The following is an 18,312-nucleotide window of genomic DNA, read 5'->3' on the forward strand; positions in this document are numbered from 1 at the left end:
TGGTTTTTCAATAGTGCAGATATTTAAAAATGTGCTATGGTTTTAAACTGAAGACTTCGGAGTGTGGCACAAAGGACTGCATGACTCATAGCTGAAGATTTTGCACACTAAAGCTGTGAGACATTTGTTAATGGATAATCTATTTCCTTTGGAAAGAGGACAAGCAAATACGAGTAGTGTGCCCATATAAGGTGATCACTGGGAAAAAAATATCGTTATTTCTATTAAAATGACAAAAAGTAAAGTCTTTTGGAGGTAGTGGATGTGTAGAGTGCATATGGGGAACGTTTGTGTGGTTTTAGTGTTTTTTTTTTGCCTGTGAGTTTTTTCAAATGAAAGTATGCCTGTAAATGAAAAACATCACTACCTCAGCAATCCATTCAGAAAGCAACTAAGGTGAAAGCTGTCAATACTGAAAAGCACACCAGTAAAGCTCAGTTAAAAACTGAAAATGGGTATCAAGAGGTCATACACAACCATTAACTTGCAATTTGCAAGATCAAGATGCAGAAAGTAAACATAAAGTAAACTTGAGAAAATGTCTTCCTACAGACTTTAAAAGGTATTATTTTAGGTGAATAAAGAAAGAATATTTTACCTCAACAGCCATGCCTATAATTTTGTGTGTAACATTGGAACTGGAGTCTTGTGATAGGGAAATGCTAGTTTTAGTCTTGGATGCCTTCACACCCATGGAACGTAAGATAATAGCAAATAATAGCAGTATGTCTATTGAAAAAAAGCTAGCAAAGTGTAAAATGACAAATGGCAATTAAAAGACAGTGATATATTTCAAAAATCCAGTTGAGAAATTTGGAAATCAACAGATGAGACAGGTCCAAAATACTGAGATTGCGTAGTACCGCACACAAAAAGAGAGACATTAGTACAGTCTGCTTTAATGATTTAGTCTCTGAGAAGTCTGTTCTAAATGAGTACATTTGTTTTAAGATACTTGTTTAGCTCCTGGATGCCATTAAAATAGCCCATATTCATTCCCTAATAAAAAGGCATTTTTCAGTTGCTGTGCTGAAGACAAGATAGCTGAAGTACTGACAAGCTGTTTACAAGCAGACTAGAGACCAGAAAGTGGCTTAGGAATGAAAGAACTGTAATATTCCACCCAGAGGAAGATGTCAGACAGGCATCTCACACTTAAGAAAAGCCAGGCACATAAGGAAGGGCCAAAGGTGCAGCTAAATCATGATATGTGACAAAGTCAGCATTAACAGCCTATACAGAACAAACATGTCTGTACATGTATTTATAAGAATACATTTTAAAAGCAAAATAAATAGAAATTAGTTACTGCTTAGAGCAGATTTAAAGTAAAACATATGAATCTTGCACTACACTGATTCCACATACAGGAAAAACATCCATAAACAAAAAGGTGACCTTGGGGGAACTGGCATATCACTACTGAGGGAAGAATGGCTAACAGAGGAATGATGTGCCTGCACCCATTTTCATCCCAATTCTTAAACTCTAAACTAAACTACACTTTAATGAAACTCTTACACTGATTGCTCCTGGTTACCAACATTTCAGTCACTCAAACAGCAGATTACAGTATATGTGTGAACTTTTTCTTCTTTTCCCAAAGAAAATAGACTTTGTGTAAATACGTCATAATTATCCCAATTTACTGATAAATTATCTGCAATAGTGTGCATAAGAATAATTTGGAGGTTGAAAGAAATTCCTCATGTGAAAATGAAGGTAAGAATTTTTCTTAGAACCTGAATCTGGAATGCAATTTAAGAATTAAGGTCATCCATTTTTAGCCTATCAATTTTAAGTCCTCTATTCCTAGCTGCTTAATTTATAACTGAATTTAAAAAGACTAGGTAAGATTAAAACAATTGGTTTGAACTTCTCTCACACAAGGTTACAAAAAGTGTTTGAGAGAACTTAGGTATCTTAATTTTACCTTGGACATGGTCTGGTCTTTTTGGACAGCAATGGCAAATGTAGCATTTATTACAGCACTTCAGTGTCATTTTTTGAGTTTTATGCTGTGGTTTCTACTGCAGGATCCTGAGATCTCAAACTACTGCACTGCAAATTTCAATGCTATGAAAAAAGGTCTAGTGAAATACTATGAAAAAGCATCCAAACTTAAAAAATATGTTTTCAATTGCTATTGAAAAAAATGTGGCACTACGGGAAAATTTTTCATTACTGCTATGTTGTGCAATCCCTGCTTTCATCATGTGAGTTTAATCAAGCACACAGCTTCAAGGGTCAAAACAACAGTGGCAAGAGGAATTCTGCAGTCAATAGTGAGTGACACAAGGGACCTGTCCCCTCCTGGTTTTTTCAACATTCCAACCAGAAGGCAAAAGGCTTATCAAGACCACTCACTCAATTAACATTTTGCTTACACCTTACTTCTAACTGTGAGCTTAACTAAACTTCCCATTGCATCTGTGTAGATTAGCATTTAAACCAACAGGTTTTGTCTATGAAGATGTCACCACATGGGACATGCCTCAAATGACTACTTGGCATGTCAGGATCTCCTAACAGAAAGACAAGTGGTGGAGTGAACATAAGTGGGAAAAGTTGATTAAATACTTAAAATGCAAAAGAGTAATAACGTGACAAAAACATCCTACCTTAACATGAAGCAAATAGTGGTCTCTCACTTTGCGATTCAGTGCAGCACTTGTGGTCAGAACTCCCTGCTGGGTAATCTGAAAAGCTCTCTCTTCATTTCCAGTCAGGATGGTGAAGAGAAAAGGAGGGCCGTTGTGAGAAGAATCCCTGTCTGTCACCACCAGCTGCAGCACACTGAATCCAATTGGCTTATTTTCCTACAGATATATAATACACATTGGTTTTGTTATAACTGAGGATATGGTCTGGTGCTGATTTCTTCCTTGCAACAGAAACCCCAAAAAAATACCATCAAAGCAGTTAATCAGTACAAGAGAAATCAGAATGACAATATTGCTTCAGGGAAAGTACTACCCTTGGAGAATATGACTCAGAAACAGTAAAAGGAAAAAGGCAGTTTTTTGAACTTTATATTGTATTTTTGGAAGTCGTTCAGCCTTGACACTACATTTTCCACTTCTGGCCTGAATTAATATTACTGTAGCCTAATTACTAAGTCATCAAAGATTTGAAATTTAAAGAAAACACCTGTTCAGAATAATCGAATGCCTTTGTTGGGAGGACTAGAAAAATACACTCCTCCATCTGATTCCTTGTGACCCTAATTAGAGTTCTGACTACAGCTGTGGCTGCTACAGCCACCATCCAGCTAAAATATGAAATCCAGGTTTTAAAATTTGCATCATTGAATCCCTTCAAGTTTGCATCATGTGGATGTCTGAGGTTTCACAGAAACTTCACATATGTGGGGTCATCATGTATCTTACATAGACATATAACCATATCTGACACTTTTAACTCCTCTCCCAGAATACTTGTGATCTACTGTATCAGCCAGATTTTTCTGTATACATACTTATTTGAAAAGCAGGAAAAGTAGAAAATTTATTTTGAAGTACAATGACAAAATGCTATCCCTTTTACAGATGTAAAAACTGATAACAATACTCTTTCTGAGAGAATGAATCAATTTAGTTATCAGACACCTCAAAAAGCTGAAGCTTTTTCCCTTTCAGCAAAACAAATACCACTGCTTTAAAATACAAATATTTACAGTTTGAAATCGAGTAATTTGACTTTCCTAAGAGCTAAGCACATTTTCTACTGTGTCCAAATATATCCATCTCCAATACATAAGGAAATGCACACCAGCATTCTTGGGCAACTCCTCCTGCATTTTCTCTGCTACTTTCAACTAGGGCAGGCCCATATGAATGAACTATAAAACAAGAGCTTTTCCTTTTTAATTGAGTAAGGGAAATAGTACAGACAAAATAGTACGGACATTGGCTACACAGTCTGCAGTTTAAGAGACATTAATTAGCATTTATTTCAAGAAAGACTGTAATTGGGGAAAAGATGCATTTGATAGCACACAAACATGAATCTGTTGATTTGGTTTTGGTTTTTTTTTTTTTGTTTTATTTGGTTGTTTTGTTTTTTTTTAAAGCAAGATTCAGGACATCTTATTTGCATACTGTGTGTATACTGTATATATTCACTTTGCCCTATTCTATTTCAGAAAGCTGCCTTTATGAATGATGCACACTAGTCCCAAACACAAGTGGTATGTTAGGATGGCATAGTGCATCAGGTAACATTGTCTGATCCTCACTGATCTACTGTACCAGGCCAGGAAACAGTAGAGGACACAAAGTACTGAGCTCATTCACATTACTACTCTACAAAGGTCTTTGTTGACTTCCATTTATTTCCTATTGGATTTAGGAAGACAAGAAGTATAGAAGCTGACTCTGCTGTCTTTGCTTTAGCAGTTTTCTGAATCAGGCAAGTATATGCCAGACACTTGAGAATGTGGCCTACTGCTACCATCCTACAGTCTAAAATTAGTCAAATGATTGGTATGTAGCCAGATGAAATTCCACTCTTGTTCTATGTTCTGTTGCTGATCCCAGAGGAGGCCAATGGGAATTAAGGCTTAACCTATATGCTATGGTGCAGAACACTAGCTTCACAGGAACAGGTACCTAAAGGGTCTTTTTCTAAGCAGTAACACTTAAGACTAAAAAGAAATAGCAAAATTATCATGTATTTTAACATTGTTGTATGATTCTAAGATTGTTCAATCCATAAATGGAATGCATAACATGTACACACACATGTACACATAAAAGGAATCTGAAAACCAGAGACATTATGCAGGTTCCCTCACAGTAAATATTCAAGAACTATCTGGACTCAGCCCTGTGCCAAGTGCTCTAGGATGAGCCTGCTTTAGCAGGGAGTTGGACCAGATGACTCACTGTGGCCCCTTCCAACCTCACCCATTCTGTGATTCTGACAACTTACAGTATAAGTTTCTACATAACATGCAAACAGGAATTTTATAACCCTCAACACTTATTTGATAAGCAGTCTCAGTGGCAACCTTAAATAATTAAAATTACAGAAAAATTCAAGTCACAAATTCGCAGTCCAATAACATTATTGATTTAACTAATTCACTAGTTGCATTTACCTGGATGATAACACTATAGTTTCCTTTTGAGAACACTGGAGGATTATCATTTACATCAGAAACATCAATGTTAACTGTAGTTGTGTTAAGCTTAGGTGGGCTTCCATTATCTGAGGCTTGAACTGTCAAGGTATATCCTGAAATCTAAAAAAATAATAAAAAAAATAAATTAAAAACATTTACTGAAGAGGAAAAAAGTAACATATAGGTATATTAATTAAAAGGTATTATTATAGGTATTATTAAGTAAAAGTAACATATAGGTATATAAATCCCAGCTGCCCTAAATACACAAAAAACTTACCTTTTCTCTGTCTAGAAGCTTAGTCACTTTTATTTCACCCCTGGTGGGATCAATTGTAAAAGGATTTCCTTGATTGCCATCTATAATTGTGTAGTGAATGCGGTTGTTGGAAGGTCCATCAGCATCATCTGCCATAACCTAAGGATATTACAGTCTCATTTAAAACAGGTTGAAATAGAATCTAGCACCTTTCAGATAAACTCATCCTGAAGATGAGCTCTTTTGGTCTAATGAATTTCACAGTTCACAGGAGAAATGTTATCTCAATAGAATATACCATCATCACTTAATTTCCAGAATTTCTTCTAAAAGTTATGTCAGAGTCTCATGAGGAGAACACAGACATATCACAAAATATTATCTACTTTCCCACAGCATTTGAAGTCCCAACTTCTGAAACTTTTTCTAAGTAAATTTTCAATTCAGTCAGTGGCAAACATCTATTAATTGATGTTCACCTTCAAATCAATATTTATTCCTTCCAGACTGAAAGCATGATCATCATGACAGAGTATTTCAAGGTAAAAAACCAATACATACTGTAATAACTGATTGTTCAAGCATAGCATCTTCACTGATTACTGCAGTGTAAGTGTCTTGGCTAAACACTGGAGAATTGTCATTGATATCTGTGACATTAATATTCACTGTTACAACATCACTTAATGAAGGTGTGCCTCCATCTGTGGCTTCCACTGTCAAGTAGTACTCATGGGAATTTTCATAATCCAAACTCTCAATGACAAAAATGACTCCTAGGGAAGAAAAAAAAAAATAAAGCTTCACACAAACTCTGCTACTGCTGTAGTATTATGTGTTGCAACTTTTCATTTTGACCTGACAAATACTCAAGTTCTTCAGGGCTTGACTTGTCACTGTAAAGCTAGAGGTACCCAATGAAATTATTATGCTTTACACATGTCAGTAAAAAGATGCAAAGTTCCTGCCATTACCACAAGAGATTCACACAACTTGGCTTGCATTTTGTAATGGGAGTTTTTAACTGACTAGTTAAGATACTGCAGTCCCTAGCACACACATTGATTTGCTGGATGAGTTTTTCTGGAACTCTTTTACTCCTTTCAAATATATGAAGTTTATCTGGCAAGGTACTTCTATACCTTAGTACCAGCATGCCCACTGGAAAAAGCAGAACTAACTATTACACTACTATAAATACACTATTTAACTAACTACTAAGTCAGTTAGAATTAACTTTTGGGTAGAAATCTTATTAAAAACAATACCCCCAAAACCTAAACAACTTTACCAGAAATTAGCTCTAGAAAAAGAACTATATAAGTAAACAAAACCAAAATTGAGGTGTTTATTGATTTTTAACAAAGAATTGTCATTAATAGGGAAAAATTCTCAACATAACCTAAACAGTGCCTGAAACTAAATCTGACTATCATACAAGCCTAAAATCTCCACTGTAATGCTGGATACATGGTTGAACATAATATGCCTATTCCAAGCTCCCCTGAATGCCATATCAAACTTCTCTAGGATTACTGCCTTTGTGGACCAATGACTAGTTTTCCCAACCAATTTTATTTCTAATCCTTCTTTTGCCAAGCCTGGCTGTTCCTTCTGATTATATACCTTTTGTGGAAAGATTATTGTTTCTCCTTACAAATCTATGTCTTTCTACCTGCCTGCCTCCAGAGTGGGGAATTTCCAGATACGAAATCCTTACTCTTGCCAGCTAATCTAATCCAAGTAATAATCCAATAAATAAAGTTCATATTCTACATTTTACTGCACTCCTCTAGAAATCATGCTGGAAAAATGGGTGAAAAGACAGAAGCAGCAACTTTACAGACAGGATGATGCACACAGATTATATATAACCTAGCTGAACCTTGGAGGAAGTCAGTATGGCATCATGCTTGCTTGGCCCAAAGTAATATTCACAGTTGTAACCTGTTACCTGTTGTTGAATCGATGCTGAATTTTCCATGTTCATTCCCACTGACTATTGAGTATGTGATTTCAGCATTGGCTTCAATGTCTCTGCTTGCAGCATAGATCTGGAGAACTTCAGTTCCAGCCAAAATGTCTTCTGACACACTTGCACTATATTCCCTATGCTCAAATACAGGTGGATTATCATTAATATCCAAAACAGAAACTATAAGACTACTTGTTGAAGACAGTCTTCTAGGTAAGCCTTCATCTGTAGCCTTCAAAGTTAATGTGTACACAGCTTGTAATTCCCGATCCAAAGGCTTCTCCAAACGAATGATTCCAGAGAATTCATCAATAGAGAACTGCCCCTCTGCAGAGTTCACCAGTGAATAATGGATTTTACGGTTCAACCCTGCATTTTGAAAACAATTGTGAAGTATGAAGCAGCCAATAAAATACATAACAACAGAATAATTCATCTGATAGCTATGGAAATAAGACATGCATGCTAAATATTATCATTCATGCTAGAAGCAAATTTCAAAAAAAAAAAAAAAAAAAAAAGCTAACACTTTACTGCACTGATTTTCTGTCATACAGAAAGCATCAACCATAGTTCTGCTTCAGTTACAGCACTAGTTAATATGAAACAATTGTCAATATAAATGCAATTACAACTTTAGAACAACAGAGTCTGCTTAGCTTATAAGAACAGAGGACGATAAGGGAGAGTTTGTTTGTATAAATTAACTAGACTCAAAATCAGTATGTTTAAGAATCATGCCCCAAAGTTAACAGAAGCATAATTTCTAGCAACATTTCTTTACAAAACAAAAAAAAATCTTACAAATTTCAGGGGCAAGTATTTTGGTCCATCTGAGCCTCAAAGACTAGCGAAGTATGAAAACATCTGTCTGTTACCTTCCAAATAAGCAACCTAGATTTATCACAGCACAAAGCAGCTCAGTTGCTTTAGGAGACTGAGGCAACTATTCTAGGCTACTAGATTAAGAAATTGATGAGATGTGGAAATCATACACTTTTAAAAATACTTTATGCTGTTGTGTTCCTTACAACAAAGTCTATGAACAAACTCTAATGTCATTTTCAGTTCACTTTCACTTAAATATTTGTAACTGAACAATGAAGACAAAGAGACAGTAAAAATTTAACAGCATATACATAAAGCTACAGCTAACCAGGGTTCTCTTGATCATTGATGGCTGGCCTGACAAGCACACATTCAAAAATCCATGAATGCCCATTTACACGAACAGACATGGCTTGATAGTCCTGTTACTTATATATATATATATATATATATATATATATATATCAGAAGTATAAGGATGAACCTAATCAATCATAACATTAATACCTTATGACACTACAAATATCCTACATTTTGTCTCTCCCCCATCTCCTCTTTTTCCCAAAGACACTATAGGGATGTATTCCAAGCTACTCACACATGGAAGTCAGGTGTTAAATGATTTAGTAGACCAAAATATATCTTTCAGGAGTCTAATCCTGAAGGGTATTGAACATCTGTCAGCTCTACTGAAACACTTGACACTTCTCAAGATAAAACTAAAGAAATAATACTATAAGTCGGAGAATATGACAAAAGTATCAGTCAGAGAATGCATACCTGCATCTGCATCTGTTGCCTGCACTCTTGTCAAAAGGGTTTTAGGCTCTGTGTTTTCAAATACTGTAATGGAGTAAGTATCAGTTGTGAACTCTGGGGCATTATCATTCACATCTTCCAGAGTTAGGATAATGTTAGCTTGGCAGAATCTTCCTCCTCCATCTGTGGCTTTCACTAGAAGATGATAAACTGCTTGCTGCTCGCGATCAAGTGCCATTAATGTTTTCAGTTCACCTACAAATAGCATAACACATAAGTTGGTGCAAGTTGCAAGGCTTAAGTACTCCTAACATGTTTTCAGAAAAGCTAAACAAGAGTTTTCTTGTTTACAGTAATTTCATCAGTGGCTAAGTCAACAGCTGTATTAATGAACTCAACTTTGGGCAAAGCATGTAAGTGACCTGCCTTTTCAGCTTGAAAAAGTTAAGACCTTAAAACCCTTTTTTTTCCTAATGCTCTTGAAACAGAAATTAGCTAAAGTTAAACTCTCTGATAGTGCAGAGAGAGAATGCATATACATGCAAAAATCCATGTGTGTTTGTGCAAAGAAAATTAAAATATTAGAACTCTGTCTTTAGAAAAATGCAAGGTTAAATCCATGTCTGGTTTTTCTAGGCTATTTGGTGGTATTCCTTCCACAGCCATTGGTATTTCCTCCTCTAATGCTCTGTGAATAAACACAGATATTCACCATGAGGTCCTAACTGCTACTACAAAAAAACCTCTAGAACTCTAACACATGCTTTCTTTCTAAAGAGACAGAAAACATGAGAGGCTACTACTATGTACAGTCATTGTCTCCTTATAAACAGTTCAAAAAAGTATTATGAAACACTTTTTGTGAGTATTCTAGCCCTACCAATTCTCAGTTTATGTAACAACACAGTAGCACATCACACAGGTGACATTCAAAGTTGAAAAAACCCGGAAACCCATGAAGTAAGGTCCTTCTCTTTTATTTTGTCACTGAAGTTTTCTAATCTCTTCTACTTGCATTAATTTTGCATTCATCTTATTCAATTTTTTCTACACTGTTTACCTTCCTACTGCATGTCTACTGCAGCCTGCACAGTATAGGATTTTGGCAACAGCTGTGGCCTATACTATAACACAAAACACACAAATGCCATGAAGACTGAAGTGAAGCAAGTTAAAAGTTAATCTCATTCCAATAAAACTGGGGGCACTTCTGGCGTTTGCTACGGAAAAGAAATTTGTTGCTCCATCTAACCTCATCCAATTTAACTTTCCAAAACAAGATGGCAAAGACAATCTGAAGGAAGATATTTTTAGTTACAAACCATTATTGCTACTACTACTACAGGGAATATAAAAGGAGCAAAATTTATGGCATACTTTTATTCCAGTCACTTGGGCATAAAAGTTTCTGGCTTCAGGGCAATTACCCTGTTTACGCTTTAGTTCCTGATATATTAAAATACCTGCCTTTTGCCCGACTTTATTCAATATATTATTACTATTTGTGTAGTAGAAAGTCAGTATTTGTGTAGTAGAAAGTCACATTTTAAACCGCTGTACAATAAACCAACCCTTAGTGAAAGGTTTTAATGACTGACATTTTTGTCTTAATGTAATAGCAAAACATTTTATAAAATGAGGTGACTAGAATATTTTATAATATATAAAGTATTATTACCTGTGTCTGGAGTGAGTCTGAATTTTTCTGCTCCTGTGCCATGCAGTGTGTAAGTAATTTCTGCATTGGAACGAATATCTGCATCTGTAGCAGACACCTGCATTATCAGTTTGCCAGGAAGGGCATCTTCAGGAACCGAATCAGCATACAAAGTCTGCAAGATTTCAAAGTTACATTGAAAAACTAAACATACAAAGTAAGCAGAGCTTGGAAGGGGGAGGCGAAGAAGGAATGATAGAGGAAATAATATTGTGTTTGAACGTGTGGTAACATATAATGTAAACCAGAGAATGAAATTACTGAAAATTAAAAGAACTTATGGTTTTCTAATTAATTACTTCATTTATTAGATTATTCAGAAAGGTATTTAATACTGCAACTATAGGGACTTTTGAACATCACTGCATTGCTCTGAAGTTGAAGCACTTCTAACTGATTAACTGATACTAGAATGTGTTCCCAAAATAGCAGTTACAAATTTTTGCCTATTTCACTTCTATCTTTTTTGGTGGATCATCTTTTCTAGGTCTGTCTCAACCTACAAGACATTGACATCTGCCCTTTTAATGACACATGAGCTTCTAGATTAAATTAAAAATAAAAAAGGATTCAGAATTTAATGGCACTAAGCACTCTTACAGCTCAACCATGTCAGGAATGTGCATTACATTAGAAGCACGAAGACTTGTAACACAATATTAACAAAGGGGAAAATAAAAGGGGAAAAAAGCTAAAAATACTGACTTGCCACTGTGTGTATAACTGCAGCCATTTACAGAGATGTAACCAACATAAACATCAACTAAAAAAAAAAAATCACTGTATACTAGTCCTTGTCCTTTGTAGTACAAGGGAAGATTTCAACCTAGTAATATCAAATCTGTGTTCAACTATGAAAAGTCCAAAAGAGGCAATAACACATCTTGCAGGGGCTAATCTTTCTGAGTTTTCTCCATTCCTTGTTTTTTCATGTCCATTTTTGCAGACTACAAAATCTGGTAGACAGCTTTGTAACAAGAAAACATTTATGGCTTAGAGATTTTTGGTGCTGTTGACTGCAACTGCAGGGTAATATTCCACTCTTTTCAACTTTTTTATCACAGGAAATACACACATATTTCAACTAAGCAATGGCATTTAGCTTTCTTTAAAACTTTGCTTCTGTCATAAAATGGAGCATATAAACTATGATGGCTGCAGCTTAAAAGAAGTTTTCTTGGAAAAGAATTAACATAGGAGAAATGTACTACGATTCTCCCTATATCTCTTAAATACCCACTGAGTGTCAATGAATAGTCTTTAAATTTTTTAAAAATCTGTGAAGTATCTTTTATTTGACAGCATTCTATCTTAAAAGTCCAAATTTTTGTTACTGAGTTAAAAGGAATAGCTATTTGTCAGTCTCCTGAGAAGCAATTTCAAAGAAAATGTAAATTTTATGTATGAAAGCAGTGGGTAATGAAAGATACAAGAATGCCTACCTTTTCACAAACAGGGCTATTATCATTAGCATCAAGGACTTTAACCTCCACAACAGCTTTAGCTGCAAAGGTCCCATCAGTAGCTGTAATATTTAGAAGATAATTATCCTTTTCTTCCCTGTCCAGAGGCTTTTTGACGTAGACTTTCCATTCATTCTGTATATTGTCAATAGCAAACTGTCCCAAAGGATCACCTCCTGAAATATGAAAAGAAATATTTATTTAAAGATGGAGGTTTCTACTAATACTCTATCAATTTAAAGTATAGTTAAAAAAAAAAAAAAAAAAAAGCCGGCACTCTATGGCTCTATTATGAGGAAACAGTTTCATTGCTTCATTTCCCAGGTAGAAATTATCACTAGATGCTCAGAAAACCAACTGAACTGTGGCCAACAGAATCCATAAAAACTAATTTAGAAATTCATGCAGCATTATAGAAAACATCATATCATGACATATGCTACATAAAAACAATAAAATACTCCATTTTAAATTAACAGCCTATTATTTTGTGAAATTTCTTTTATCTGTTCTTTAACTTCATCACTAATCTAAGTATAGTTTTTAAAATGAAATTCAATATATAAATAATATATGGAGAAAGACAATTTAAGCAAGGCAAACATGAAACAAAGCCAGCTAAGACTCATTTTTCCACTAAAGTTTTTAGTTATCATATTAAGACACAGACATTCTCTCTCTGCAGCTCTATGGTTGCAAACACTCGCCAATCCCTTCAAAGTTAAGACCTATCTCCCATCATTCCAGCACCACTCAAATGGTTATTCTGACATTACCCAAAAAAGATTTACCTGTGATGTAATAAAAGACTTGTCGATTGGTTTCTTCTGTATCAGCATCTGTTGTACTCAGGATGGCAATCACCCCACCAGGAGGGTCATCCTCACTGACTGTTCCTTTATAGATCTCTGCAGTAAACCGTGGAGGATTGTCATTCACGTCTGTGACAGTAACTTCAACCACAGCCACAGAAGACAGCTGAATTTTTTCCCCCCGGTCAGATGCAACCACTGCGATTTCGTATTTGTCTCGTTTCTCGTGATCAAGTTCTTTCAGAGTCGTAATCCAGCCAGTTTCCATGTTTATGGCAAAAGACTCTATAATGTCCAGCTCCTGAGAAGGATCCAAGCTGTAAGTAACCTGCCCATTGAGTCCTGAATCTAAGTCAGTTCCTTTAACCTGTATGACTCTTGTTCCAGCTGGTGTGTTTTCTACAATGAATGCTTCATATGGGTTGGACTCCAAAATGGGTTTGTTATCATTTGCATCTTTTACTTGAATGCTTACCTCTACTGAGGAAACAACATTATAATCTTCATTTGCATACTGTGCTTGAATTGAGAACTGATACCATTTAGTTGTTTCATGATCAAGATTCTTCTCAAGTTTCAACTCTCCAGTCTGGTGGTCAATCACAAAAAACTCATCTCTGTTGCTTTCAGGAGTGTTCCCTTTAATCAGACTATATACTAAAGTCTGATTATGCTCTGCTTTGATAACATCTATCACAGTTCCAATTGGAATGTCCTCAGAAACAGTGTAAGTATAAAATGGTTCTGAAAATTTTGGTGGAGGCACTTCTGGTGGGAGTATTCTAGCATAGACAGGAACAACTGACTCTTTTTGGGGGGATCCACCATCAATTGCTCTAACAAGGAAAGTAAGAAACTCATTTTCCAAACCAATTAAGCTTTCTTTTGTAGTAATTATACCAGACAACGAATCAATTTCCAAGTTCTCTTCTACGTTTTCCGACTCTGCTTCAATAGAATATGTGATGTCTGCATTTGTACCTTCATCAGCATCAGATGCCCAGACTTTAATGACTGAAGTACCCCGTGGAACATCAGACCCAATATTTACCTCATACTCTGTTGCTCGGAACTGAGGAGCATTATCATTGTCGTCTGTAAGAATTACATTAACAGTACAGAAAGCAACTTTCCCTCCTGAATCTTTGGCCATTAAACTAATGGCAATTACTTTTTCTGCTTGTGTTTCACGGTCAAGCTTTTCAGAGGTAAATATCTGCCCTCTCTCATTTGTATAAAATCTGTCTTTGGCAAAGTCATTTACAATGTGGTAAGTGATGTGGCCATGTGAGCCGGAGTCTTCATCTGTTGCTTTAACTTCAGTAACCAAAGTATGCAATGGAGCATTTTCAGCTAGTTCAACCTCATACTCATTCTGACTGAAAACAGGACTGTGCATGTTGGCACTGATTACAGTTACATGGACTTGGGCCGAGCTCCTGAAGACGCCATCAGAAACTGACACATTAAGATTGTAATGGGACTTCAGCGTCTGTCTGCGAAGGTTTGAGATGGTGATAATGCCAGTTTTACTATTAATCACAAAATTCTTCTGATCATTGCCTGTCAGAATGGAGTACTCCAGCTTGTCAACATCTGAACTGTCTGCATCTGAGGCTTGCACACATGTCACAAAATGTCCTCGAGGAGCAAGTTCACTAATTTTGGCTTCATAAAGCAACTGGCTAAAAAGAGGGGGGTTATCATTGAGATCAGTTACATCCACAGTTACAATAGTATCACTGCTCAAGGGCAGCATGCCACCATCTATGGCCCTTATTAGCAACTTGTGTTGCTTAATTTGTTCATAGTCCAAAGTTCTTGCTGTTAGGATAAGTCCAGTGCTGCTATCTATGTGAAAGTACTCATGACTTTCACTATTATTCTCAACCAAGTGATAGGAAATCCCCCTGTTGGTTCCAGAATCGGCATCTGTAGCGCTCACTTGTGCAACAGATGTTCCAACGACAGATGCTTCAGAAAGTGTTGCAATGTAAGACTGCTCTGTGAAAACAGGAGGATTATCATTGATGTCTTCCACTATTATGTCTACAAACACATCAGCATGTGCACCATTTAGGGAGTCAGTTGCTCGGACAGTCAGTTTATAGGCTGGATGAGACTCAAAGTCAAGAGGGGCAACAACATTTATAACTCCAGTGTTGAAGTTGATGGTGAACTGATTGAAAGGATCTCCACCTGTGATGCTGTAAAATACCTTGAGTCCTTCAGGGCTGTTTGCTTGCACATGTACCACAGGACTATGGAGCTGAATGTTTTCTGGTATCTCTGCACTGTAGAAAGGCTTTTCGAACACTGGCATAGCTTTACTCATAACTGTAATTGGGACTGTAACTTCAGTTGAAAATGCAGGGTCTCCTCCATCTTTTGCCACTACTGTGACCAGATACTCCTTATTTACTGTGTCTGGTTCAAACTCCTTCTTCAGGGAGATTTCACCAGTGGGATTAATTTGGAAATGTTCATTATGTTCTTTGAGATAGTAATGCACCTCTCCATTTTTGCCAGTATCTTTATCTACTGCTGTCACATGTTGAATAACATGGCCTGCTTCAGAGTCTACTTTAATAACAGCATAATATGGAAGGTTAACAAAAAATGGAGCATTATCATTTACATCTTCTACTGTGACTTTAACTACAATGTGTGCAACAACTGATGGTTTATTTTCCTCTGTCACTTCCACGACCACATCAAAAGATTCTTGCTGTTCACGATCAAATGGTATTCCCGTTGTTGAAAGGACTCCTGAAGTTTGGCTTATTTTAAATCTGCTGTCTGGATTTAGAATATGGTAAAACAAAGGCTTATTTATTTGATTCCCTATAGCAGTAACAACAGCTATTGTTTTTGCCTCTGTGGAATTCTCCTGCACTGTTGCAGAGTAAGAACTCTGAGTGAACTTTAGCTGGCTTGCTTTGCTTTCTTTCACATTAATTTTTACAGATGCAGTGCTTGCAAATCTGCCATCGGATGCTCTCACTGTTAATTCATATCTGCTTCTTAACTGAGTTGTGTTTTGTACTGTTATATCTCCAGTCTTAGGGTTTATTGAAAATTTTTCTCCAATGTTGCCTTCAATAATGGAATAAATTAATTGGGAAAAAATGCCTGAATCTGCATCAGTGGCATTTACGCTGATGACTTTCACGCCTTTGTAAGTTGGAACCAGAATGGATGTCTCATATAGCTCTCTTGAAAACACAGGAGGGCAATCATTGATGTCAATCACATAAATAGTAACATTAGCTGCATATTCTGCATACAGACGTGGTATGCCTGTATCATGTACTTGCACTGAAAAGTGGAAAATATTTGTCTCCTCGTAGTCCAGACTCATTACTGTCCGAATGGCACCAGTGCTAGAATCAATGGCAAAATACTGGCGGACAGATGGCTCAACAATTTGATAAACAAGCAAAGCATTAGATTCTTTATCAGCATCTGTAGCTCGAATTACTAATGGGATATTCTTGTCAGTCAGAACCACACTGTTAATTGAAGCTGATTCACTGATGAGTCCTGTATATTCAGCCTGCATAAAAATTGGTGCATTGTCATTCTCATCCCGAAGATGGACCAAAACTGTTGTATTACTGGACAAGCCAGCCATGTTTGTTCCTTGCACAGTTAGAGCATAAGAAGGTAAAGTTTCAAAATCAAGTATCTTCTGGGTAATGATGACACCTGAGTTGGGGTTGATAGCAAAGACATCATCTGTATTGCCATCTTTTATTTCATAAACTACAGAAGACTGACTGTATGCTGCAACCATTCCAACAAAACTGCCAATGTTGGCACTTTCACTGATTTCTGCAGAATATTCTCTGGCTGTGAATTTTGGTGAGGCATTATCAGAAACTGTAACAAATATGTGAACAGAGGTCACTTCACTCATTGGAGGATGTCCTTTATCTGTAGCTTTTACCATCAGGTTGTATTCTTCCTGGTTACTACGATCTAATTCCTTTGCAATTTTAATTATACCCAAAATGGGATCAATAAGGAAGGAATTTCCAATATTCCCTGTGAAGAAAGAAAAAGCAATTAAGAAAGAAGTATACAGAATTTAAGGGATGACTGCTTATTTAGCTCTATACTTAAAAAGACATAGACAGAACCCAGAAACAACGAAAGTTTCTTAGTTTTGCTTGATAAACATTTGTTAGCTGGAAGGTTTTTTGTAATCAAAAATTGGCAGTAATTCTAACCTTACTAGTGGAAAAAACTATACTTCATAAAATACAGTTAGCAAAGCCATCCAAGTCTTGAAAATAAATGCAAAAATTTTCTTTTAGCAAACAAATATTGACTGTAGTTGAAAGAAACCTGTATTCAAAAGTTAAGATTAGTGGAATCAAAGTTACATTTTATAATCTAAAACAGCTGAAATGTTTTGGACAAGAAAAAAAGAAGGGTTGTAACAAACTCTTGTGATTCTTAATTGTTTACACAAGTATTGTTTAAATCTCTGCTTCAAAAACAAACTTTTTGAATTGGACAAATAGTTACTTCTTTCAACTTCCTATTGATACAAAGACAAATTATTCCCTGTGATAGTATTAGAAGAAAAATAATGCCTGCTGAGAACCAGCTGCCATTTAATAGAAACACTTGTTTGCTTCGAATTTTGAAATATACAGATGAAGTACACTGCATACAAGACTCTGCTCATGTATTAAATATGCTAAGATTTAACATTTTACTTACTTAAAAACTACATTACTAATGCCATGATCTCAGAATAAAAAAAAAACATCATTAAAAACCTCTGAGTTCTGCACACAAGTAGGCAAGAAGGAGGTTTTGTGTTTTGTTTGGGTTTTTTTACTGTTGGTTTTTTTTTGGCTGGGTATTTTTGGGCTTTTTAGAGGAGACTCTAAACACAGTGGCATTCTTGGAATATCCCATTACATATCTAAGCAGCCATTACAGGCATTTAAGGAATGTTCCTTCTATTTGCTCAGAATATCAATTATAATGCTCTGACCTCCCAGTAGATCACAGTCCTGTAATATAAATCTTACAGGTCTTACATTTACTCCTACGAAAAGATAGAAAAAAGGAACAGAACAGCATGTTACTTCATTCTAGACTGCAGGCACACACATTTTTTCTTGCCATTGTTTGCAATTCATAAAACATGCACTAACAAAATGGGAAAGGCAAGAAGAAAATTTTATGGACATTGGTGTCCTGCTTAGTAAATGTCGTATTTCTAGAAACAACAGAAACATCTCATGTAGTTTAAGTAACTTATGAGACACTCAAAAACACTCATTCTTGTTAGAGTATCATAATCACAGCTTTGTTTTAATACAGTGTTAAAGTATGCCTTCATATGAAAACAGCA

At 35.9% G+C, this 18,312-nt stretch overlaps 1 protein-coding gene across 3 annotated transcripts in view; it reads right to left on the bottom strand.

Annotated features, from left to right (window-relative positions):
• Positions 1-18,312, bottom strand: part of FAT1 (FAT atypical cadherin 1) — a 100,511-nt gene that overhangs the window by 13,718 nt on the left and 68,481 nt on the right. For all 3 annotated transcript variants that reach the window (XM_056489172.1, XM_056489173.1, XM_056489171.1), the window contains exons 10-18: positions 12,918-16,985; positions 12,106-12,302; positions 10,625-10,778; positions 8,968-9,201; positions 7,339-7,728; positions 5,946-6,160; positions 5,406-5,543; positions 5,102-5,245; positions 2,622-2,819 (exon numbers count right to left, since the gene is read on the bottom strand). In XM_056489172.1, coding sequence (XP_056345147.1) covers positions 2,622-2,819; positions 5,102-5,245; positions 5,406-5,543; positions 5,946-6,160; positions 7,339-7,728; positions 8,968-9,201; positions 10,625-10,778; positions 12,106-12,302; positions 12,918-16,985 — 5,738 coding nt within the window. The remainder of the gene's footprint in view (positions 1-2,621; positions 2,820-5,101; positions 5,246-5,405; positions 5,544-5,945; positions 6,161-7,338; positions 7,729-8,967; positions 9,202-10,624; positions 10,779-12,105; positions 12,303-12,917; positions 16,986-18,312) is intronic.

Source organism: Oenanthe melanoleuca, chromosome 4 (assembly GCF_029582105.1).
Source record: "Oenanthe melanoleuca isolate GR-GAL-2019-014 chromosome 4, OMel1.0, whole genome shotgun sequence".
NCBI classification, from domain to species: Eukaryota; Metazoa; Chordata; class Aves; order Passeriformes; family Muscicapidae; genus Oenanthe; species Oenanthe melanoleuca.